Source organism: Macrobrachium nipponense, chromosome 20, assembly GCF_015104395.2.
Source record: "Macrobrachium nipponense isolate FS-2020 chromosome 20, ASM1510439v2, whole genome shotgun sequence".
Taxonomy (NCBI): Eukaryota; Metazoa; Arthropoda; class Malacostraca; order Decapoda; family Palaemonidae; genus Macrobrachium; species Macrobrachium nipponense.
Genome location: NC_061089.1, coordinates 343,746 through 368,464, shown reverse-complemented (window position 1 = coordinate 368,464; position 24,719 = coordinate 343,746). Strand labels below are relative to the sequence as shown.

At 44.7% G+C, this 24,719-nt stretch overlaps 1 protein-coding gene across 1 annotated transcript in view; it reads left to right on the top strand.

Annotated features, from left to right (window-relative positions):
* The first annotated feature begins 4,419 nt into the window (after positions 1-4,419).
* LOC135221411 (post-GPI attachment to proteins factor 2-like) overlaps positions 4,420-24,719 on the top strand; it is a 300,470-nt gene continuing 280,170 nt past the window's right edge. Inside the window, exon 1 of the mRNA XM_064259194.1 lies at positions 4,420-4,597. Coding sequence (XP_064115264.1) covers positions 4,454-4,597 — 144 coding nt within the window. The 5' untranslated portion in view covers positions 4,420-4,453. The remainder of the gene's footprint in view (positions 4,598-24,719) is intronic.

The following is a 24,719-nucleotide window of genomic DNA, read 5'->3' as shown; positions in this document are numbered from 1 at the left end:
TCAAATTAATAGGTAGATTAACCAACGGGGATACCTACCGAATCCATGGTCAATTTTGAAACTAGCTCATAGCAAGTCTCACACGCATCCGGGTGCCACACCATCAAATCATCCACCTGGACTGCACAAGGAGCATGAGATCGGCAGACCTCATGTCCACAAGCTTGTTGTAGCCCCGCCGCACAAGCCGCCATCTGACATCGCACTACCTGTAATTTAAATGATACATGAGTATCATAATAGGATTACCGGAGGCTCCGGGTTCTTAAAATTAAGCTTAACTGAAGATATAATATCTAGGTGAATACAAAATTTTTGTATAATACTAATTTATGATCATTCATTGTACTTATTATTGTCGTAAATAAGCTTGATATTCATCCCCGTCAGTGCCGGGAATGTAAAACTAAAGATAACAATTGTTAAAATAAAATTAGTTACTCCCGTCGACTCCGGGAAGATAATTGAATATGACCCGAGGGTCTTAAACGTCTACCAGGGTAGGACGTATGATAGGTTAAGGTTTTAAGGAGGGAAGAGTTCTATCGACTCCCGCCAGCCCCGGAAACCTTTATAAACTACGACAATAATGGACAAAATTTAATTCAATTGTAATGTATGACAAAATTGTATGTCATAATACAAGTTTCCAGTGATTACTTCGTGTTATAGTTAGCCTATACTTCAGATCACGGTAAAATACGTGAAACTGGATATACAAATTCAACTAACTACTATACATCATATAGTATGCTAGTTCTATTGTAACAAAATTGCATGAAATAAACGAAGAAATCACATCTGAAGTAAACCTAACACGCAATCCGTAACCTTCCCGGCTCCACCGGAAGCCAACCGTAAGGAGCCGAGAGCGACTACCACTGCGATCATTCGTGGCAAACGAGGTTACATGACCACTAAAATATAACTGTTCCCCGCTTAGTCTCTAAAGAACATAAGTCATGAGGTATCCCGGGAGAGGGATGAGGAAAGACGTACTCCACCGAGGTGGGTAGCAAGCGGGAACCAGCCTATGAGCCTGGCTCATGGCGATCAAGTGGAACCGTAACCGGCCAGGTGGAACAACCTACCGAGAGACAGTGGCTCCACATAATCTAACTAACCTAGCCTATAGAATGATCATAAAAACACTTAATAAATAAATAATGAAATCAATTATAAATATTTTATGATATAGGTTATGATGGCAAGCAAGGAAAGTTTATTTGATTATTTCGCTCAAGAGAGGAAACCAAAAAGAGGAATAAAAGTGAATATGTGATTGCATTAGCCTAGCCCTCCAAAATCGGGTAGCTACCGACCTGGTCGGGAAGACCGCAACACCTAACTGTTAGACAAACCCAATCGGGTAAATACCGATTTGGGACGATAATTTGATTAATGATAAATCCTGCAATTGAGGTTCCTCTCTATCATAACCTTAATTAAAGGACCTATCTCTTATATATAAGAATGGTTAACAAACTTACACTAATATGAGTAAAACTAATCCTACAATTAAGATTACTCAAAATACCAGAACCTTACTGGTGTAGGCTACCTTCTGAGGGCGTACACGTCTCGGTCGGGCAGCCATACTAGCCCATAACCTAATAAAAAGTTTCATCATATAATGGCATCACGTAAAACTTTGCGAAATGGCAAGAAGCATGCATGATGTTACGGATAAAGACGGATCACAAATAGTATAAGGAACTAATTGCTATGCGTCATGGAAACAAAAGCTCTCGGAGGTAGCGACATAAAAGGCGAACAGGGAGCGGTATTCTTCGACTCCCGATATTTAAAAGCCTAAATAATTGAATGTATCGAATATCGCTACTTCCAGAACCGCAAAATTGATAGTTTTAATACTCAACTTGGTGGCAGAAGCTTCCAAAAGGTCCGACATCTTGCATAAACACCAAATCACAGAACTAAATAAAATGCGTGCGCTCTGAAAAGATGCTATGAAAGGAGTGAGGGTGATCGCGTGGGTGGAAGTAGTAGTAGTAGCAACAGTAGTGGGATGTAGAACGGCACCTCGTAGTAACGGGGGAATTTGAAGGAGGAGAGATCTAAATGGCACGAGACCTCTGACAGTGGTTTTCACGCCCCAGTTACTATACCGACACCTTGTATAGGTGAGCGAGCTGGGTTTATTCCTAGCATTCTAATGCAACTTTTTTCTCTGGTAATATATAGCAGTTATATACCTAAGAAATGATGCTAAAGGAGCATTTCACTGAGCGGCACAGGTGGAGCCCAGAAAAGTTTTTTTTTAAATTCGCGGAAAAATACTTATAGGCCTACCAGCCGAAAAATTTTGAATCACGCGCCTTGGGGGATGCTGGGAGTTCACGGATCAAGGCGTTGTTTTGTTTACAAATGCTACGCAGGCGCGCAAGCGCGAATTTCTTTCTTATTGCACTAAAAAGTATCAGTGACACATCTCAAAAATTGTTTCGTCACTTTGACATAATTTTTGCACCATTTTAAATTATCGTTTACATGAAGTATTATATATGAAAATGTGCGCAATTTCATGTAAAATACAACAAAAAAATACTCATGATTGTAGCTTTTATCAGTTTTGAAATATTTTCATATAAATAACGATAAGTTCAAAAATTTCAACCTTCGGTCAACTTTGACTCTACCGAAATGGTCAAGAAACGCAATTGTAAGCTAAAACTCTTATATTATAGTAATATTCAATCATCTGCCTTCATTTTGCAACAAATTGGACGTCTCTAGCACAATATTTCGATTTATGGTGAATTTATGAAAAAAAACAAAACATTTTCCTTACGTCCGCGCGGTAACTCTTCCGAAAAAATCATAATTTTTTTTTGTGCGATTGTCGAAATGTTTGCGCCAATTAAAATTAGCTGTTACATAAAGTTTTGTATATGAAAATGTGCTCAATTTCATGTAGAATACAACTAAAAATGATTGAAGGTTGTAGCTTTTCTCTTTTTCAAAATATTTGCATATAAATCACGATAAATAGAAAAAAAAACCACGTTCGGTCAAATTTAACTCTACCGAAATAGTTGAAAAACGCAATTGTAAGCTAACACTCTTACGGCCTAGTAATATTCAGTCATGTATCTTCATTTTGAAACAAATTTGAAGTCTCTAGAACAATAATGTGATTTATGGTGAATTTTTGAAAAATATATTTAACTTCCCTCCGCGCGCCGATTCGCGGCCGCAAGTCTCCGAAATGCGTATATCGCATTATCCTAATATTTGCTCCTTTTCATATTAGCCTTTTTATAGAGTTTCATATATCAAAATGTGCGAAAATTCATGAAGAATACAATAAAAAATAATTGAAGGTTGTAGCTTTTCCACCCTCTCCGAAATATGTGCATATAAAAAAACTAAAAATATATATAAAAATTTTGACATTCCGTCAACTTTAACTCGTCCGAAATGGTCGAAATCTGCAATTCTAATCTAAAACTCTTACAGTATCATAATATTTAATCATTTTCTTCATATTGAAACAAATTGTAAGTCTCTACAACAATATTTAGATTTTCGGTGAATTTTTGAAAAAAACATTTTTTTACGTCCAAGCGTTACGAATTCGTACATCATTTTGTGATAATATTTTTCCGGTGTTGCTTTTATTGTTTTACAATGTATTATATATCAAAATGATTGCAATTTAGTGTACAATACAACGAAAAAAAAAGTAACTCGTTAGCTTTGACCGTTTTTTGCACAGCGTGATGTGAATACAATTATGTATGAATTTTTTTTTTCGCTACCATATATCGCATCATTTACATATGATAATGATATTATTTTTCATTTCTGATGGTTGCATACTAAACTTCAGGCAATGAAAAAAAGGAGCCAAAAATGAACTCTTAATCTTCAAAACTAAGCGCTCTGTGATTTTTTGAAAAAAATATTTTTTCCGCTTCCGCGCGCTCACTCCAAACCGGCCCCGGCATACGGGAGAGGTTTTGATTTTTAGGGCTTCGGCGTAAGAGGGTTAAGAACCCCGCTGAGAATGGAACCCTGGCCAATAACTGGGGGGGGCTGCCTGTATTTCCATGTCATAAAAGTGAGATATTTGCAGCTTTTTGTGAAACAAAGTTTAACAAAGTTTATCTCTAAAACAAACTTTGTTTTACACCTTTGTAAGTGCTTTAGAGATGCAAACTGTGTCTTTACAAAATTTTACTTGATCAAAAAATGAGACCTGGAAAAGTCACACTTCTCTCATTTTATCATTTTATAATTACAGGCACGGCACTTCAATCCCTTTAATCAATCTAGATTTTGTCTTAGATGTTTTGATGTCAGTAAAGTAAGTTCTGTTTGCATCTGTGAAACATAGACATTGTTTGAAAATTTTTTATGTTACAGGGAAGTGAAAAAACTATCAGTCCTATTGTTTTTCTTTTTATATTCTTAGACTTAATGGACGACGATGTCAGATTCGGAGACGGTCATCCGCATTCCTTTGCGGAAACTATCAATTGCAACAGTAATGCTTCCCTTAAGCGCCTTCATTTTGTGCATCTACCTATCATTACGTTACAATTTTACGATGTCAACTGCAACTCATTGTGGGGTAAGCTTTATAAGTCCTACACATATTGCATTACAAATTTAGTTTCTAGCAAGACAGCAGGTAGCACTGTAGAGTTTTTTACTTATTAGACTCATTACACTGTATCCTACAAGAATGCAAAAATACATTTTTATATAAGTAACTTACCAATTAACTACATAGCTATTAATTTCTAACTTTTACGACAGCTTAAATTTTCAATTCACCAATTGCTTTGGTGTAGGTAACTGACCTTGCCCACTTTCAGGGAAGAATACGTAGGTACAATACAGCTGAAGAGCTCAATTTGTTTCTGCCAGTCAATGCTGGATCATTGGTTGTTTTTACAGTTTTGTTTTGAATTTGTTTCACCTAATGGTTGTAGTTCATGTCGCCTTTGGTGAAGTATTCTTTGCTGTGGTAGCATTTGTGCTAATTATATTAGCTTATCTACGGTCGACTTTCCCCAATTGTGACTAAGTATGTCTGACTAGTTCTTCTGGTGTTTAGTTTTGCACCAATGGTTGCAATACCAGGCTTACATCAATCAAATATGACTCGCATTCCGTTTGTTGTCACTGTAGAAGATAAATTTCATTTAAGTAATTTACCAAGTAATTACATAGCTAAGAATTTCTTAATACCGGTAGCTAGAATTTGAAAATCGCGGTAGCAATTCTTTTGTTTTGGTGCATGTTGGTACCCCTGCCCACTACTGGGGGATAGGTAAACAACTTGGCAAAGAAGCTCCATTTATTTCTACCAGCCTGCAACGAAGATTGTAAGCTGTAGCTTTCTGTGAATTTGGATTTCATCATTCATCAAGTGTTTTGCAGTATCTTCCATGAAGTACTCTGATTCTTTTGTTATAGACGTTTGGCATTTATTAGCTAGTTAGGCATAATTAACAGTATACTTTGACCCTAAACAGGCATAATTAACAGTATACTTTGACCCTAAACAGGCATAATTAACAATATATACTTTGACCAGTTTATTTTTTTATTTTTTTTTTTTTTTAGCTATGTCTGACTCTAGTATGTCGAGTGTCTGTTATTGCAGCTGGGTAACTTCAGGGAAATATGACTCTCATTCTATTTTTGGAGAAGTCATGCCAGAAGCCCCAGGGTGGTCAGTGGGGTCTGTCCATGGGCAGTTGGGCCCTCAGTTGCATCTGTCACTGTTTCCCAGGCTGTGAAAGACAGCCATCGAAAAGGCATCTTGGACAGTGATCGTCTTTCTTTGAGCTTGGATGCATCGAGAAATGGCGCTTATGGCACAGTAGTGTCTTTTCCAGACCACTGAAAAGGTCTGCAGTGGACTTTTCGTGTGCCCCTCAGGTACTGCCTAATAAGGCTAATGAGGCTAAACCTTGTAGTTTCTGGGACAACCTAGAGAAATTTTCTTTGGAAGATTCTCCTGGTAAATGTAAGAGAGGAGAATTTTCCAGACCTTTTGTGATACAGAAACGTCCAAGTGCAGTGTGCCCATCAGTGCCAGTGTAATCTGTGGCTGTTCCAGCTGTATCAGTTCCTGTTACAGTTACTTCTCGCTCTCTAGAATGAGTTAGTGTACATTTTAGTGCAGGTGTGTTGGAGAGGGATTTACCTCACAAGCGTTCAGTGACACCAGGGCACAATTTAGCTTCCGTTGTGGCTCCAGTATGTGTAGTTTTCAACTCTGGATCCTTCTATGGTGTATGTGCGCCCATTGGTGCATGATCCTCCAGAGAAGCAGGAGCACCCAGCAGCACCGAATCTCCCTTGTCCTTCTGGGCTCCCTGTGGCGCCAGTTCTCTCACCTGCACCTGAGCCTTTCACAGCACCAGTTCCGCCTGCGGCTACTCATATTTCGTCTCATCTTTGGGTCAGCGCGGCAGACCCTCATCAGCTTTCTGTGTCTTCTGCTTAAGAGGAAGAGCTTGCTATAGAAGATTCTAAATCGCTGATGGCCTATGGAGCTCTTCTGCAATTTTTCTTGAAAAGTTATGCCAACTTTTTCAAGCCAGCTACTCCTGTCTCTCATGCTACAACTCTTCATATGAGCACAGTCTCTTCAGATTCTTTTGATCTTCCCTAGTTGGTGCTGTCTTTCAGCCAAGAAAGCTATGGGTAAGGTCGGAAGTTGGTTAGCAGCCAAGAGAGTTTAAGGAAATGCTGCTTTCTCTTTCCCTCCTCCTTGCTTGACTTAGAGAAGGTACTCGTATTAAAACACTGGGTGTGATGACAATAAAATACTTGGTTGCAGTTTCCCAAGCTTTACTCAACTTAAACCATTACTACATACACTGAAACAAACACAAATTCCTTCCTTAATAATCTAGTACAGTATATTTACAATGACAACAATAAATAATAATATTCCTTACAATGCTAGTAATCCTTACCCTATAATATTACTGATAATTACCTAACAGAGATATAGGTATATATGATGTTTTGTTCATGAAACTTACCTGTCAGATATATATATAGCTGTATTTTTCCGAATCCGACAGAAATTTAAACACTTACGACACACGCAGTGGGAGTCAGGTGGTTAGTACCCATTCCCGCCGCTGGGAGGCGGGTATCAGGAACATTCCCATTTTCTATTCATAATTTTTCTGTCGCCGTGCTGGAAACACCTGTTTGCAGCACCTCCGTCCAGATTTTGGAAACTTACTAGCTACTTGAGTATCCCTTTTGGTTTTTTGGTTTGGTGGTATCTGAATTGGATCGGTGGCTTGGCACACGTTGACTTTGGATTGATTTGAATTTGGTATTGATTTTTCTTTGATCAAGATGTCAGGGTCTAGTTCTGCTAGCGCTAGATTTTGTTCTATGTCCGAATGTAGAGGTAGGCTACTGAAAGCTTCAGTAGACCCACATTCTGTTTGTAAGGTTTGCAGGGGGAATGAATGTACGTTTGAAAGTCGTTGTAAGGAGTGTGAAAGATTAACAGAGTCTGAGTGGAAGGCGTATGAAACCTATCTTAAAGAAACTTGAGCGAGATAGGTTAAGGAGGTCTTCCTCCAGGAGTGTTTCAGGTAGGCAAGATTTTAATGATTCTCCTGCTAACCCTCCTTCTGTAGATTATGCTCCTACCCCTGTAGTGTTGCCTCTGGCCCCTGAAGCAGTGTCGGTAGAAGGTAATACTTTATCGCTAATTCTTGAATCGATTCGTAACTTAGAATCAAAAGTGTTAGCTCTGGAGAGCAAAAGTGAAGAGAAGTGCAGTGAAAGTGCCCTTGTGTAGTGGAGGGTGCGTCAGATCGGCCTCATTCCGCCTCTAGACCTAGACCTCTGCTTGACTCCCAGGTTACAGGGAGAGAGCATGTCGAAAGTCGAAGGAGGGTTACGAGGAACCCCCACCGATCTGGCGTGCCTTCGGCAGCTTCTGACGAACCTACCCAGACTGCCAAGGAGCGTGCACGTGCACGTCTTCTCAAGGAGTGCTTTTCTTCTTCTGAAGCTTCCTCCCCGCGCAAGGGGTGGAGCTCTCATACCGCATCACGTCCGCTGAAAAGGACGCGAGCGCCTGATAGTGCGTTTGCTGCTTTTCCTCCGCAGAAGAAGCGTAAGGATTCTTCGGAGGCGGAGTCTTTCCTAGATGTTTCTTTCGAGCGCCGCAGTCGCTCTAAGGTGCGTGAAGTGGCGGTTCCTGGGAGTAGGAAGAAGGCGTCCCCTCGCCACTCGCCTGCTCACAGGATCAGCCCCTCCCCAGAAAAGGAGGCTTCACCTACAAGCAAGATTCTCCAGTCTCTTCAGCAGCAACTTCGAGATGTTTTTTCTTCGAGGAGAGACTGTTCCACGTCGCCGTAAGAAGGATGACAATCTTCCTGTGAAGAGGTCGAGGCGTTCTCCCTCTCCCTCTCCTCGCTCGTCTCTCTCTCCGTTTGAGTCTCCCTCTAGAGTTCGTTCTGCTCCCCAGCAACTTTCTAGAGGAGGCGAGAAATTCGTTTCTCGCTCTCGTAAAGCGGTTGTTTCCGCTGCTACGAAACTTGTAGATAGGAAGCGCGTTTCTTTAGATGCCGAGCGCACTTCTGTGAAAGTCAAGCGCGCTTTAGTGGACGCCGAGCGTGATTCGGTGCAAGGTAAGCGAGCGCCAGTGGACGCTCGGCGCGCGCCAGTGGACGCCAGGTGTACACCTGTTGCTGTCGAGCGCTCTTCAGTCGGGCCGGAGTAGATTGGCTTCGGACGCCAAGCGCACGCCTACGGACGTCAGTTTACCACCTCCGCAAGCGCAAAGCAAGGCGCAAGCGGAACTCTTCCTGTTCGCCGCTCTTTCTCTTTTGAGAAAGCTCGTGACTCTTCCTTACTTCCTCCGACTTCCCTCCAGTGTCTGAAGAGGAAATAGTGACGCTTTCGTCGAAGTGGACGAAGAACAGCAGTTGGCTCCAGTTTCGACGGACTACAAGGTTTTGACTCGTCTGCTACAGTCAGTCTTTGCAGGACACTTTCCAACCTGAAGCTCCACGTACTCCTCCCTCTCAGTTTTCGTCATCCAAAGCTACTAGATCTCGCTTTGTGAAAATGAAGAAGTCGCTTCTACGAAGCAAGCTTTTCGCAAGGGTCCATGATTTGGGGATGGAAAAGAAGAGGAAGCCTTCAGGCAAGACTTCTTTCGCCTTACCACCTTCAAGACTTTGTGGCAAAGCTGGTATGTGGTATGAGACGGGAGAAAACGTCGGAGTTAAGCTTCCAGCCTTGGCTCAAGGAGACTTTGGTAGTATTGTGGATGCCACCAGAAGATCTTTTCTGTCTTCCTCTAAGGTCTCTTGGACACATAGTGAGCTAGACTTTCACCTTAAAGGCCTCTTCAGGACACTAGAGGGTCTTTAATTTTCTTGACTGGTGCCTAGGAGTTTTGGATGCCAGGTCAGGGAGTTCTGATTCCATCGTCCTGGGGGAGCTGTCCAGTATTGTCTTGCATGGACAAGGCCGTCAGGGATGGTTCTGAGGAATTGGCTGCCTTCATTTCAGCACGGGGACTGCTAAGAAGAAGAGAGCACTTATTTGCAATTTTACTGCAAAGTCGGTCTCGCCAGTGCAAAAAGCGGATCTTCTTTTCGCTCCTTTCTCAGAACATCTCTTCCCCCAGTCTATGGTAAAGGACATAGCTGCCAGTCTCCAGGAGAAAGCAACCCAAGACCTTCTGGCACAGTCTTCTAGGAAGCCTACAACTACTTCGTCTTCTGGGTCCTCTGCTTTGAAGAAATCGAAGCCCTTTCGATCTGCTTCTTCCGAAGCCAGCCCCTCGAGGAAGAGGCTCTTTCAGAGGCAAGACTCCCGCTCCTTCCAAGAGCAAGAAGTGAGAGGGAAGTCCTTCAGCCACCGCCCACAGTAGGAGCCAGACTTCTACATTTCGCGAGAGCCTGGGAAGAGAGAGGTGCCGACGCTTGGTCTCTGGACATCGTCAAGAAGGGGTACAGAATTCCTTTCCTGGTTACCCCCCCTGTCTTCGACACCAAAGGATTTGTCTCCTTCGTATCAGGGAGAAAAGCAGAAAGTGCTTCTCGATCTACTAGATCAAATGATCGAGAAGCAGGCGGTGGAACAGGTCTTCGACCGGAGTTCTTCAGGGTTTTACAACCGTCTGTTCCTAGTGCCGAAGCAGTCATGGGGGTTGGCGCCCCGTTCTGGATGTCAGCAGTCTAAATCGCTTCGTACCAAGCAGAAGTTCAAGATGGAGACACGCAATCCGTGCTTGCAGCCTTAAGACGGGGGATTGGATGGTCTCTTTAGACCTTCAGGACGCATACTTCACGTCCCCATCCATCCCTGATCAAGAAAATTCCCTGGGTTTTGTCCTGAAAGGGAAGGTTTTCCAATTCAGGGCACTCTGCTTCGGTCTCAGCACGGCGCCGATGGTGTTCACGTTCTTAAGAAGAACGTTGCGAGGTGGCTCCATCTTGTGGAAATAAGGATCTCTCTCTACCTAGACGACTGGCTTATTCGAGCCTCCATCGCAAGACCGTGTCTCTGAAGGACCTTCACACGACTCTGTCGTTAGCGAGGGTCCCTGGGACTTCTGGTGAATCTCGAAAAGTCGCATCTGACTCCTTCTCAATCCTTAGTCTATCTGGGGGATTCAGATGGACTCAGTGGCTTTTCGGGCTTTTCCGTCCCAGGGGCGACAACTTCAATGCCTAGACAAAGTGTCAGCCTTTCTAGGGAAGGAAACATGCTCGGTGAGGGAATGGATGGGTCTGCTGGGGACCATTTCCTCACTGGAGAAGTTTGTTTCTCTGGGAAGGTTGCACCTCCGACCACTTCAGTTCTTCCTCTCAAGCAATTGGTCACGCAAACAGGATCTAGAAGAGGTCTTGTTTTTGACGGAAGAAGTGAAAAAGCACCTCAAATGGTGGTTGGATCCAAAGAAGCTTGCGGAAGGACTTTCGCTCAAGCTTCGGAACCCCTACCTAGTGTTGTTCTCCGACGCGTCCTCCACGGGTTGGGAGCAACACTGGGAGGGAGAGAAGTGTCAGGCACCTGGAGAGGGGAACAGGTGTCCTGGCACATCAATCTAAAAGAACTTTCAGCGGTTTTCCTTGCTCTAAGGTTCTTCCAAGAGGAAGTCTCCAACAAAGTGGTTCAGATAAACTCGGACAACACCACAGCCTTGGCATACCTCAGGAAACAGGGGGGAACTCACTCTCCTTCTCTGTTCGCCATCGCGAAGAATATCCTGATTTGGGCGAAGTCGCAAAATGTCACGATTCTGACAAGATTTGTGTCAGGCGTGGAAAACGTGCGAGCGGACCTTCTCAGTCGGCAAGGACAGCTTCTGCCGACGGAATGGACCCTTCATCAGGAGGTATGCCAGGCGCTATGGAAGCTGTGGGGACGTCCTCATGTGGACGTTTTCGCAACTTCCCGAACGAAGAGACTTCCGCTGTATTGCTCCCCAGTTCTGGACCCGGGAGCAGTTGGCCAGTAAAGACGCCCTACTGTGGAATTGGTTGGGACTAGACATTTACCTTTTCTTTTCCCCCATTCAAAATCCTCGGGGAAGTGGATGAGGAAGTTCGCTGCATCAGAAGGAGCGAGGATGACCCTCATCCCCCCGCCCCCTTCTGGCCAGCGGTCGACTGGTTCACGGAGGTGATGTCCTTCCTGGTAGACTTTCCAAGGACTCTGCCCCTAAGGAAAGATCTACTCAGACAGCTCCACTTCGAGAGGTACCACAAAAACCTCCCCGCTCTGAGTCTGACTGCGTTCAGACTATCAAGAAGTTTTGGCCAGAGCGAGGGGTTTTTCAAGACCTGTGGCAACGGCGATTGCCACCGCAAGGAGGCCCTCCTCAATCGCAGTTTTTACCAATCAAAGTGGGCTGTCTTTAGAAGTTGGTGCAGAAAGAAGGGCATTTCCTGCACCTCAACCTCTGTGAGCCAGATAGCAGATTTCCTTCTTCACCTTAGGAAAGAAGCGAAACTAGCCGTTCCCACGATTAAAGGCTACAGAAGCGTGCTTTCTGTGGTCTTCAGGCATCCAGAGACTGATTAGCGAATGATAGAGACATTCATGATCTCATTAGATCATTTGGGACTGTGAAAGAAGACCATTTTCCTAACCGCTCTGGCGACGGCGAAGAGGGTTAGCGAAATTCAAGTCATAAGCAAGCACATTGGGTTCAAGGATCATAGTGCAGTTTGTTCCTTAAGTCCTACGTTCTTAGCAAAGAACGAGAACCCTTCCAACCCTTGGCCGAGGACGTTCGAGATCAAAGGGTTGTCGGAGCTAGTGGGACCTCTGAAGCTGAGAGAGTCCTGTGTCCTGTCAGGGCTCTCAAGTTTTATTTGCAGAGAACCAGAGCATGCAGAGGCTCTTCGGAGAACTTGTGGTGCTCTGTGAAAAAAACCAGATCTTCCGATGTCGAAGAACGCACTGGCGTTCTTCTTAAGAAGTACGGTTAAGGAAGCCCATGAAAAGTGTAGTGAAAGTGACATGGAGCTTCTGAAAGTGAAAGCCCACGAGTTGAGGGCTATTGCTACTTCGGTGGCTTTTCACAAAAATATGGCAATCAAAGATATTTTGGGTCGCCACTTATTGGCGAAGCAATTCGGTGTTCGCTTCACACTACCTGCGGGAGGTGAAAGCAACATACGAAAATTGTTACTCGCTCGGACCATACGTCGCTGCAGACACTGTTTTGGGGGCAGGGCCAGGTAGCGCTCATCCTATCCTTTAATGGTTAGGGGAGTTTTTAACTTGTGTTATGGTTGTGGGGTTGACCGCCTGCGGCGGATCTCCCTTCCATTAGCTTAGTCTAAGTGGGATACTTTTGGTAGGCTACGCCAGGTGTTTGGGTTTACTTACGTTGCCCTCATTTGTATGGTCAATGGTCTAGTCACGTCGTGGTCTCGCCCCTGTTGACAGATCATCTGGAGTGCACCAGCTTTATAGGTCTCTACCTTGCTGGCAACTCTAGTAGCACAAGCAGACTTACGCGGCAGTAACCACGAAGTCAGCTATGCTAACAGGTAAGGAACCAAGATATCAATTATCTGCATATATATGTTTCCTAAAATCTTCTATTCTGTCTACTCCCACCACCAAAGGTGGGATTCAGCTATATATATATCTGACAGGTAAGTTTCATGAACAAAATGATATTGTAATGATACAATTAAGTTTGTTCATACTTACCTGGCAGATATATATAATCAAGTACCCACCCACCTCCCCTCAGGAGACAGTGGAAATAAAAATTATGAATAGAAAATGGGAATGGTTCCTGATACCCGCCTCCCAGCGGCGGGAATGGGTACTAACCACCTGACTCCCACTGCGTGTGTCGTAAGTGTTTAAATTTTTGTCGGATTCGGAAAAATACAGCTATATATATATCTGCCAGGTAAGTATGAACAAACTTAATTGTATCATTACAATATCATATTGACCACCATTATCTCTCAGAGTCCTGTATGTAAACAGAGTGAGATAATGCTTCTTGATGGGACGACACTCGTATCAAACTTGGGTTACAAAACAGAGAAGGAGAATGCAGGGCCAAAACATAGTACATCCTTAAATAATAATATACCACATTCTCCCCTCCTAGAATAAAACACAGAATAGGAACTAATAAAATCTAGTCCCAGCCATAGCGCATAGGTGGTCTAGAAGCACGAGTAGATCTTCTCACTTCAGGCCCAAGATCATTGTTCATTTGTTCTTGGTGAGTTGAATCTGCTACAGACTGCTCCTGTGACACTGGTTCTGGTGGAGCCATGATTGTAGGTTCTTTAGCAGTGTCAAGATGAACACCATGAACACTACTCATTCCTTCAGTTGACGGATGATGGGGGAGATGACCTTCAGGACAAGGAGCTATGTCACAAACAGACACAGTAGATTCTCTCCCATCAGGGTACCTTATATTGGCATAAGTTGGATTACTATTTACAAGTTCGACCTCATCTACCAAGGGCTCATTCTTTTTTTGTACAAGCTCAACAATACGGGTCCAGGATCCATTAGCCATGAAGGTAAGGAGCTTCCATGACTGTAACGACGCTGGAACATAAAGAACCGCTCATGAGGGGTGGTATTTGTAGACGTACACAGCAGCAACCTTAAAGAATGTAGTGCTTCTGGACCATCAGGCAAGTTCTGGGACCTGAGACTGCCTTCCATATGATGCCATTGAATCTCTCTACCTGGCCATTCCCTGCTGGGTGATACGGAGTTGTATGGCTTGTCGCTACCCCTTTTTGCGAAAGAAACGCCTTAAGATTTTTGGACATAAAAGATGCACCTTTGTCAGAGTGAATATAACCTGGCATCCCACACAAGCTAAATATCAGCTCCAGGCATGTAATTACAGACTTGGTACTCATGTTAGGACATGCAAAAGCAAATGGAAACCGTGAATACTCGTCAACAGCTGTAAGCATGTATGGATTACGTGAAGCAGTAGGTAGAGGTCCCTTGAAGTCTATATGTACTGAGTCTCTCCATTGATTGAGTGGCCTTTATGAGAGTACCTGCTGGAGGTTGGCAGTACCGAGGCTTTAACTCTGCACAAACCCTACAAGAAGCTCAGGTCCTCTTGACATCATCTGTAGAAAATGAGAGGTTCTTTGATCTTACAAAGTGCAACAGTCGGGTAATCCCAGGAGGGCAAAGGCCATTATGAAGGTCGGTAAGTGTAGAGGTAGAGAAGGTTGAGCAGCAGGAGGCTCGGGAAAGAGCATCAGGAACTACATTCTCCTTCCCTGGGCGATAGTGTATTGTATAGCTGTAAACTGCAAGTTCCACCCTCCACTCATGTATCTTGTTATTCTTTATCTTAGTACGCTTCCTATTGTCAAACATGAATGCTAAAGCCTGCTGATCAGTTATTATAGTAAAATGACACCGGGCCAGGTAGGTGACTCCATCGACGTACTGCTTCTATGATAGCAGTAGCCTCTTTCTCAACAATTTGGTAGTGAGTTCACTCCCTTGCAGTGTTCTGGACATAAAAGCAACAGATCTACCACCCTGGTTTAGAAGTGCAGAGACAGCGACATCAGATGCGTCACACTCAGCTTCAAATGGCAAGTTTTCATCAATTGAATACAGGGTGGCATCTTCAAGTTCCTTTTTGAGTTGGTTAAAGGCACTTAGAGCTTTTGCATCTAGAGGAAACTTCTTTGTAGCTGCAGAGGGCTGAATTTTATTTGAAAAATCTTGAATCCATTTGGCATAATAAGCAAACATACCTAGAGTTCTCCTTAGGGATCCCAGATCTGTTGGAGGAGATAGTTCCTGCAGCGGACAAAGTCTCTCAGGATCTGGTTGTATATGTCCATTCCCCACACAGTAACCTAGAACTTTTATGGAGCGCACTGATTTGATAGTTTTACATTCATTTAGAGTTAGCCGCCTTCGTTCCACAACCTTTAGAAAATTATCTACATTGCGATCATGCTCTTCTTGTGTAGTTCCAGCAATTGTGATATTGTCAAGATGAGGAAAAGTACCCTGCAAACCTTCTTCCTTTACTAATTTGTCCATTGCTTGCTGGAAAGCAGCTACTTCATTCGTTACTCCAAAAGGAATCCTGCAGAATTGATACAGACCCCCATTTGCCTCAAAAGCAGTGTACTTTCTCTCTGACCTTTTAATTGGTATCTGATGATATGCACTATTCAAGTCAAAAGTAGAGAACACATGGTACTTAGCAAGATTATTCACCATGTCATCAATCCTTGGTAATGGGTATGCATCCAGCTCAGTATACTGGTTAATTTTCTGCGAATAGTCAGCACACATCCTCTTCTTATGCTGATCACTTGGGTTTTTCACAACAACTAGGGCTTGCCATGAAGATAAACTCGGTTCAATTACGCCCTCACGGAGTAGCCTATTTACTTCCTTTCCTATAAAGTCTTGGTCATCCCTACTGTAACGTCTGGATTTGGTAGAAATTGGTCGGCAATTAGGTGATAAACTATGAAAGAGTGATGGTTCCTCTAGTCCTGCAGCTGTAAAAACACAATAGTTATTACTGCTTTCAAAGTTAACAGAGATTTATGCCCACCAAATTCAAATGTTACACTTAGATGCTGTCTCTGAAAATCTAGCCCAAGAATTATGTTTGCACACAGGTCCCTCAGTACACCGAGATGTGTATCAGGATAAGATTGATTTTTGAGTCCAAGCATGAGGTCGGCCACAATATATCCGGGAGAACTAGTATTTAAAGATTTCTGAGCCATACTAATTCCCTTACTACTTGGATGCACTTTCAGTTCCAATTCTTGAGCAACTTTCTCACTTATATAACTCTCAGTACTACATGAATCTATTAGGGCACTCAACTTCCTACCTTTAACTGTTACTACAGTAGCAGCCTGTGAAAGTCCATGAGGAACACTTGTCACTGTAGTCATGATATGAGAACTAAACACTGTTGCTACGGACGCTTTTGTCAATTTAGGCTGGCAAACTCGAGCAAAATGTCCCTTCCTAGAACATTTATGACAGGTAGTTTCACGTGCTGGGCATGTACTTCTAGCATGATATCGTCCTCCGCAAAAGTAGCATTTCTTTTGTACATTGTAGGTAGCAGCAACTGCTGACTTTTCAGAAACGTCAGGTGAGCTTTGTATGGCATCCTCTTCCGAAGACTTGAGGTTTACCACTGCAGCTGAGTGAAGAACTTGTGATGTCAGTGGATTCTGAGGGGTAACAGTAACAACAGTGTGTGCAGTCAGAGAAGCGTAGGCTTCAGCATTCCTTTGTGCAAGGTCCAAGGAATATGCTTGATTGTAGGCACCTTGTAAGTCAAGCATGTTGTTCTCTAGGAGGTGTTGGCGTTTGTGAGCTGAAGAAAGACCATTCATGAAGGCATCCTGAATTGATTCCTCAGTTTATTGATCAGCACTGACAGCTTTTAAATTACAGTCTTTACTTAACCCTGGATAGGTTTCGCTATTTTGGTACCCCTTTAAAGGTCTGTGGGGTTGTGCTCGATCCGAGCGCCAGAAAAATTTGTGAAAATTCAAAAACTGTAGCTGTACATTTTAATTTCTAAAATCAATTTCACCATTGCTGAACACTACTGAGAAGATAAATCATACCCATCTACAAAAGGATTTTGACGAAGGAAAAATCTATTTCTGGGTGATTGGCTCGTGTCGCCCTATGAAAGTAATCCTTAACATCATTCTTTCTAGGTAAAATTATCCTAAAATTACCAGAGAAAACAAAATTAAGAAAATGTCAGTAAACTGACCGCTCATCTTAAAAAGAAGTGTCGGTATGAAATAGGGGCGAGTGTGGAACACTACCACGAGACAAACACCAATTAGAACTTCCCTATCAGAATCCCCCCAAGAGAGCCGATACCAACGGGCGATGCAGCCTCTACTACTACTACTATAGGACGCCACGGACAGCAGCGCCCCTAGCGGACATCCTAAATAAAACATAAATACATCTTGTCCTGCAAGGGGGGGTGGGGGGGAAAACAAACCATAAAAAAAGGGATGGGTTTCATAGGGCGACGAGCCAATCACCCAGAAATAGATTTTTCCTTCGTCAAAATCCTTTTCTGGGCTCAGCTCGTGTCGGCCTATGAAAGAGTACCAGAGAAACAGACAAGATGGAAAAGGAAAATAATGAAAAACAGATTAAAATGATGGATATAATATAAGTAAATCAGATACAGCATACAAAAATAAGCACTTAAACTAACTTATTACAAAAAATCAATAACAGAATGTTAGTAAACTTAAAGTACTTAAATGGTAGATAATAAAACATAATAAATGCATGTAAAATAAGGAAAACTTTTGGATTTACTTAATTAGAATATATAAATACAATTATATACATATATGTGTCCTACCCACCCTAGCATAAAAATAAGGGTAGGAACACTCAAGTCCATCATTAATACAAATTAATACAATTAATTCAAATATATACAAACACATTGTGAGTGAAACTTATCACAAACCCAATGGAGAATTTATACACATATTGTTGCCTACTAGCATAAAAATAAGGGTAGGAACACTGAAGTACATATCAGTACAAGGGTGGGTTGTCCCTAGCAAAAAAAAAAATAAGGGACAAACCACTACAAGACACAACGGCTAAGGCTATGATGTGAGTAGCCTGACGTGGTTGATGGCATGTTGGTTGAAGTAGGTAGAAAGGAGACCTGGATCAATACTACAACTACTAAGCAGTATCAGGGGAACTATGTTTCCCGCTGCTACTGCTGAAAACTTAAAGATTCCAAGGACTTTAAATAATGCCGTTTAAAGACTGTCGGGGATTTCCATCCAGATAACTTTCTAAGATCCTCAAAGTTCATATGTTGGAAATAATTAAATTGAGGTGGCTACTCCCTGATATCATGTGCTTTTGGAATGACTCAGGGTTGGCTTGTTTAATGAAGTAAACGGATTTGCTGTCTAATGCCTTTAACTGATAAAGTACCACCTTTTTCTCTCATGAAGAGAGCACCCGAGGATCTAGAAGAAGTGCGAGATAGAAAGGCTCTAAGAGTTGATACTGGGCAGAGAGAAGGATCCTGTGGAAGTGGGATAACCTTCCAAGGAGCCCACCTGCAAGAGGATCTTCATTTTTGGCTAAAGCTACGATCCGGAGCAAGTAGAACTTCTCCTGATGGGAGGAATTCCACATGACCCGCATCCCATGGATAGAGCCGACAGTTCTGAAATTCTAGCTCCTGAGGCTAGGCTTAATAAGAATAGCGTCTTCCTCAGGAGCATTATGAATGTACAAGATGAGTTGTCAGTATCTGAAGCTAGTTTGAGGACATCATTTAAGAACCATGAAACTGTAGTAGGCCTCTGAGAAGGTCTAAGTCTAGCACAGGCTTTAGGGATAGATGTGAAATAAGATTCAGTCAAATCTATCTGAAAACCTACTTGAAAGATTTTCTTCAAAGCCGCCAGACTTATGAGTGGTAATCGTGCTAGCTGCTAAACCTTTTTCAAATAAGGATCTGAAAAAGGATATAGCCAAATTAACTGTCATGGTTGTATGTTCGATTCTCTCAAGAAAGATGCTAATTTTTTAACAGCTGAGTCATATTGTCTAATGGTTGACTCTCTCTTATCTGATTCTAGGAAGATAATTCTGTGGATCAATGTCAGCATCTTTATTAGCCGCAAACTTCATGAAGTCCATAAAGTTAGGGTCTGGAGAGTTCCTGAGGAAGCGAACACAGTCCTCATTTGTACTGATTGTTGATAGTTTTTTGGGATTGGGATCCGTTGAGGTCGGAGACCCAATTCCAAAAGAAGAGGATACCAGTTGCTCTTGGGCCAGTCCGGTGCAATCAGAGCTACTATCCCTTTGAAGACCTTAGTTTGTCTATGGACTTTCAAGAGAAGATTCACTGGAGGAAAAACATAAATTCTCCTCCACTGATTCCAATCCAACGACAGGGCGTCTGTGGCATAAGCCAGAGGGTCCAGGTTGGGGGCCACATAGCAAGGGAGCTTGTGGTTCGCTTGTGAGGCGAAGAGATCCACTTGGAGACCTGGGACTCTTTGGCTTACCCACTGGAACGACCCGACGTCCAGAGACCACTCTGATTCCAGAGGAACTGACCGGGACAGAGCGTCTGCTATCACATTTCTTACTCCTGCGGGAGTGGCAGACAGATGCCATTTGTGTTTGCTTGCTAATGCAAAGAGGCTATCATGACATGGTTCACATGCTTGGATTTGGACCCTCCTCTGTTGATGCAATGAACTACCACTGCACTGTCCAAAACTAGCCTTAGATGAGACTTCTTCGGGGGAAGCAGTCTCTTCAGAGTAAGAAATACTGCCATTGCTTCCAACACGTTTATGTGGAGCTGGCGAAATTGCACTGACCAAGTCCCCTGAACCTGTTTGAACTGAGAGTATCCCCCCCACCCGGACAGGGATGCATCCGTGTGAATGGTTAACACTGGAGGGGATATTGAAGGGGTACTTTCTTGGCTAAGTTCTCTACTTTTGACCAAGGCCGTAGTTGGTTGCGGAGGATCTGTGGAATTACTGACAACTTGTCTCGATATTTGGAGTTTGCGTTTTGACCGCCAAATTCGATTTATATCTTTCAGCCTTGCTTTCAGAAGGATATCTGTTACTGAAGCAAACTGAAGAGACCCTAGATTCTCTCCTGGTTTCTTCTTGAACGTTTGTTTGCATTTGAGAAATTGCCTGACCGATTTTGCTATTTCCTTCCGTTTGACCACTGGAATTGATAAGATTGTGGGAGGACAAATCCCATTGGATTCCTAGCCACTGAAAACGAGATTCCGGAATAAGTCTGGATTTCGTTTTGTTTATCTGGAACCCCAGATGTTCCAGAAAGTGAACTACTTTTTGGTAGCTTTGAGACATTCCTCGACTGTTGGTGCCCAGATCAACCAATCGGTCGAGGTATGCCGCTACCATGATTCCCTGAGCTCTCGTGTTTTGTACAACCACTTCTGCTATCTTTGTGAATACCCTGGGGGCTACATTCAGACCGAAGGGCATCACTTTGAATGAGAACGTCTGATTTCCTAGCCTGAATCCTAGGAATGGGCGGAAGTGCCTGGCTATAGGGATATGATAGTATGCGTCTGTAAGATCGATGGAGCATGTGACGGCTCACGCGGAAGTAAGGTCCTTACTTGCGAGAGGGTAAGCATCTTGAACTTGTCGCAGCGAATGAAAGAGTTTAGCTTGACAAGGTCTAAGATTACCCTTCTTTTTGCTTGAGTCCTTTCTTTGCACGCTGAATAAGCGACCTGAAATTTTAGATGTTTGACTCTCGCAATAGCTCCTTTCTGAAGGAGTTCTTCCGCGTAATCTATCAATTCCTTTGACGGTATCTGATGAAATGATTTGATTGAGGAGGATCTTGGATCCAGCTCCAGCCTAATCCTTTGGACACTATGCTCTGTGCCCAACTGCTGAACCCCCACCTGTGGCGGAAGAGGAACAGCCTCCCTCCTACTGGGGAGCCTCATTGCTGATGGGCGGGTTGGCCACCACGCCCTCCTCTGAACTGCTTACTCCTGCGCCACGGTGACGAAAGTAACCTCTCGCCCTACCCCTCGGTTGAGAGTAGCCTTGAGCCTCATAAGCAGGGTTAAAGGCAGGCGAGATAGCGTAGGAAGTCGAAGGTTGCGATTGCTGGGGCACCAGGAGGAAGGTTGGGATTGCTTAGATGTAGCAGGTTGTCCCTGTTGGGTAAACTGGGACTGCCTGCACAAACTGCTGCTGATGCTGGAGTTTTTTTATATGGCTGGAACCTCTTACCAGCCTTCTTTGGTTTCTTGCCAGCTGTGGGAACGGATTCCTGTTTCCTCTTAGAGGAAATACCCCACCTAGCTCTAAGGCTCTGGTTGAGTCTAGCAGCTTCGTGGTGGACTTCGTTCACTGCGGACTCTGGGAAGAGATCCGCTCCCCACATGCTCGCAGCCAAGAGTCTATTAGGCGTCGTGCCTGATAGTGCACTCTTGAAGAACATGCTTCCGACAGTTCCTCCTGGCTTGGAAGAAGTCAAAGGCGTCTAACAGAACCGTCTCTGAAACTGCGATTTCGCCAGGATCTTGAACAGCGGTTCGTTTTAGCGTAAGAAAGAGAGCAGCCATTTCCGTAACGATGAGAGAGTTAAGGGACCTGCCAAACCTAGTTCGCGCATCGAACTCTGCCTGGATTAGGGAATCCGGCAGCCTAGGTAACTTCTCACCGAACTGGTCCATAGCGCAGTCCGGCTTGAGTTTACCCAGCGTGAAAGTAGCTGGCAGGTTTTCCATAACTCTCCGAAGGCGGGAAGAGTGGAGAAGTAGACTCCGACTCTCTCAACTGTGGAACGGGCTCATCCTTGAGGACTGCCTGAAGAGCCTTCTCCACCAATTTCGTGGCGAACGGAAGAGAGAACCTCCTCTTCCGCTCGCGAAAATAGTGAAGGGGCTCTTATAGGCCTGGAGTCTAGTATTAGTACACTCCCAGTCCTCAAGGCAGTGAACCCATTCCCGTTGGGCGTGATCTCTACTGTAGAGGACTGACTCCTTCGAGATCTTGTCCTCTCTCGTAAGAGCCGTTGGCGTCAGCCTAGCATACCCGATGAAAGGCTGTGACAGACCCGGAGGATAGAACTCGAAGTCCTCAATCCTTCGAGTGCCAAACTCCGGGATCGAAATCATCCCGTCCTTAAAGGGAGCATAGGCCGCTACTCTCCATGGATTGTCCATAGAGAAAGCTGGCAAGGAGTCGTAAGACGGAAGTTGGAGAATCCCCGTGCTAGAAGCAGGGGAGACTGGGGGAGGAGCCTGAGATAGCCCAGCTACCCGATCCTCATTCTCTCTCATCCTATTAGAGAGTTCCTGGACCGTCTGTCCAGTTTGAGACAGACTGCTCGACAATTGCGCGAACATCTGTTCAAAAACGTGTTCCCCAAGCTGAAATTTGGGAACCCACCATTGCTCCTACCTGCTCCATCATTCCTGATGAGACAGGAGAGGGAACGCGGGAGCTGGTGCTTGCCACCCCTGCCGGCATAGCCGGAGAGGGGGCAGCGGAAGCGGGAGAAGGCAGCGACTCGGAGGTAGCGCGAGCCTTCTCCTTCGAAGCCTTGCTTCTGGAGCTCTTCGACTGGGAAGAGCTCGGCTTAGCCTTCACCGCGTCGGCGTATGAAGTCGATGACTTCCTGGCCGAAGAAGACGAAGACGACTTCTTAGAAGTCGTCTTAGACAAAGTCTTCGGTTCTCTCTTTCCCTTCTCCTTAGGAGGTACAGAGAGAGCGGGAGTGTGGTATGGATCTCGGATCCCGGAAAGCCTTGGAAGGAGGCGGCGAAGAGGGACAGGAGAAGACCCAGGAGCGCCCAAGGAAAGACCTTGGGCGCCCGACAAACCTACCTCAACAACAAATCCTCACTTACTACCGCCATCGGCTCGAGATTCAGGTCCAGGAGGCGACGTCCGGGACTGACTCCTGGAGGCTACGACCCCCAACGAAGTCTGGAGTTCTTGCTGGATGGCGGCTATCACGGGGGCGGCGGACAAGGGGTCGACGTAGCCCGTCGACTTGCCCGCAGGGAAGATCTGGATGGCCAGCTTTCTATCCAGAATGTAGGGCTGGCCCTTGGCGGCGTTTTTCCCAAAGCCGCCCACCCACGCTTTCAGGGTGGCGAGGGCGACTTCCCTCACACCGCTAGCCTGAAAGAAAGGCTGGATTAGCTACCAATTGCGGACAGGGTTAACAAACTTACGAACTAGAAGTTGTTAGTAAATTCATAAGTAACCTCATAATGGACTTACCCCATCCACCAGCTGCGCGACCAGGTCGTAGCATATAGTGCAGGCCTCGGGGTGCCAGACGATGGACTCGTTGTACGAAGTGGCACACGGGGCGTGAGACCTGCACTCGTCATGTCCACAGGGGTCATACAGCGTCGCATTACAAGCGAGGACCTGGCAGTTGGTAGCCTGTAAGTGAAAACGTACATGAGTACAGAGTAAACACTTACAGCCTAACATATGCTCCGCTGGTGCCGGAGCGATAAAGTTAGATAAAACCAGAGCCCCGCTAAAATACGTGTGGTAACCAGGTTGGAAGATAGGCTATGGCTCCGCCAGTGGCGGAGGCACAAGAATCAACCAACTAGGAGTGGTGGTAATGGAAACCACGACGTAAAATGGCGGGGATGGTTGATAAAATGAAAATAATAATACACAATTCATTGTAAAATATCTTATAATAGGGTATATATCCTTAAAGTAGCAAAATAACAACATAAAAGCAACTCCTCTCCACCCGTCTACTAGAAGAGTGCGTAGGTAAGGGTAAGCTCCCTTCCGGTAGCGGGGAGAGAATATAAGGATATAGTAGGCAAGCAATCGACCATCCATGCACCCACCCTGCCCGCTAGCGGAGCCAATATACTATACCAAATGGGCCCCGGCTGCGACGGAAGGCTCCTTTCGTATCGTAAGGGAGGTGGCTGAGTAAAGGGGAGGGGGGGGATGGAGGTCCCGGCGAAACACGGCGGGAGCGAGGAAAGGGGGGAGGGATGGCCTACTCCTCCCCACCTCACCAACTACCCGTATGGAGACCCGGTACCTCATAGTGGTCGCCCTATACCCCCTGCTGGCGGGACCCCCCGGCACCTCCGAGAGTGTGAGAGAAGGCGATGAGGTTGTTATGACAACCAAGGGGTCCCCCAGCTCCTCCCTACATCAGAGAGGGAGGGAAGGGGCAGGGTAAGGTGCTATAGTACACGTGACCGCGAGTGGCCTAGGCCACGAGCAACACAACCGTGGTAGGGCCACGTGAACCAAGCTGTACCAACATGTGGAACAAGCACCTAGGCTAGCCTAACACCCTAAATAAAACCATATTTTGAAAAAGGGGGAAGAGACACTGTTAGTAAAAGAGAAAGAAGCCCAGGAGGAGGCAGACTGTTCCGAAAAACAGAAGCCTCCTCGGAGCCAGCGATAGCCGATGTAGAGCAAGAGCCGGGATGCTGGGCCGAAAATAAAAATAATAATAGCCCTAAATACCAAGCTAAGAGAATGGTAGGAGGGCTGACTAGCTAAACTCGATGTAAACAATGAATGTGAAAAAAGTAGCCCATAAGCATAAGAAGTCCCAGTATGGAGGACCGGGAATTCTTACGAGGCGGCATGGCCGCCACGAGACAACCG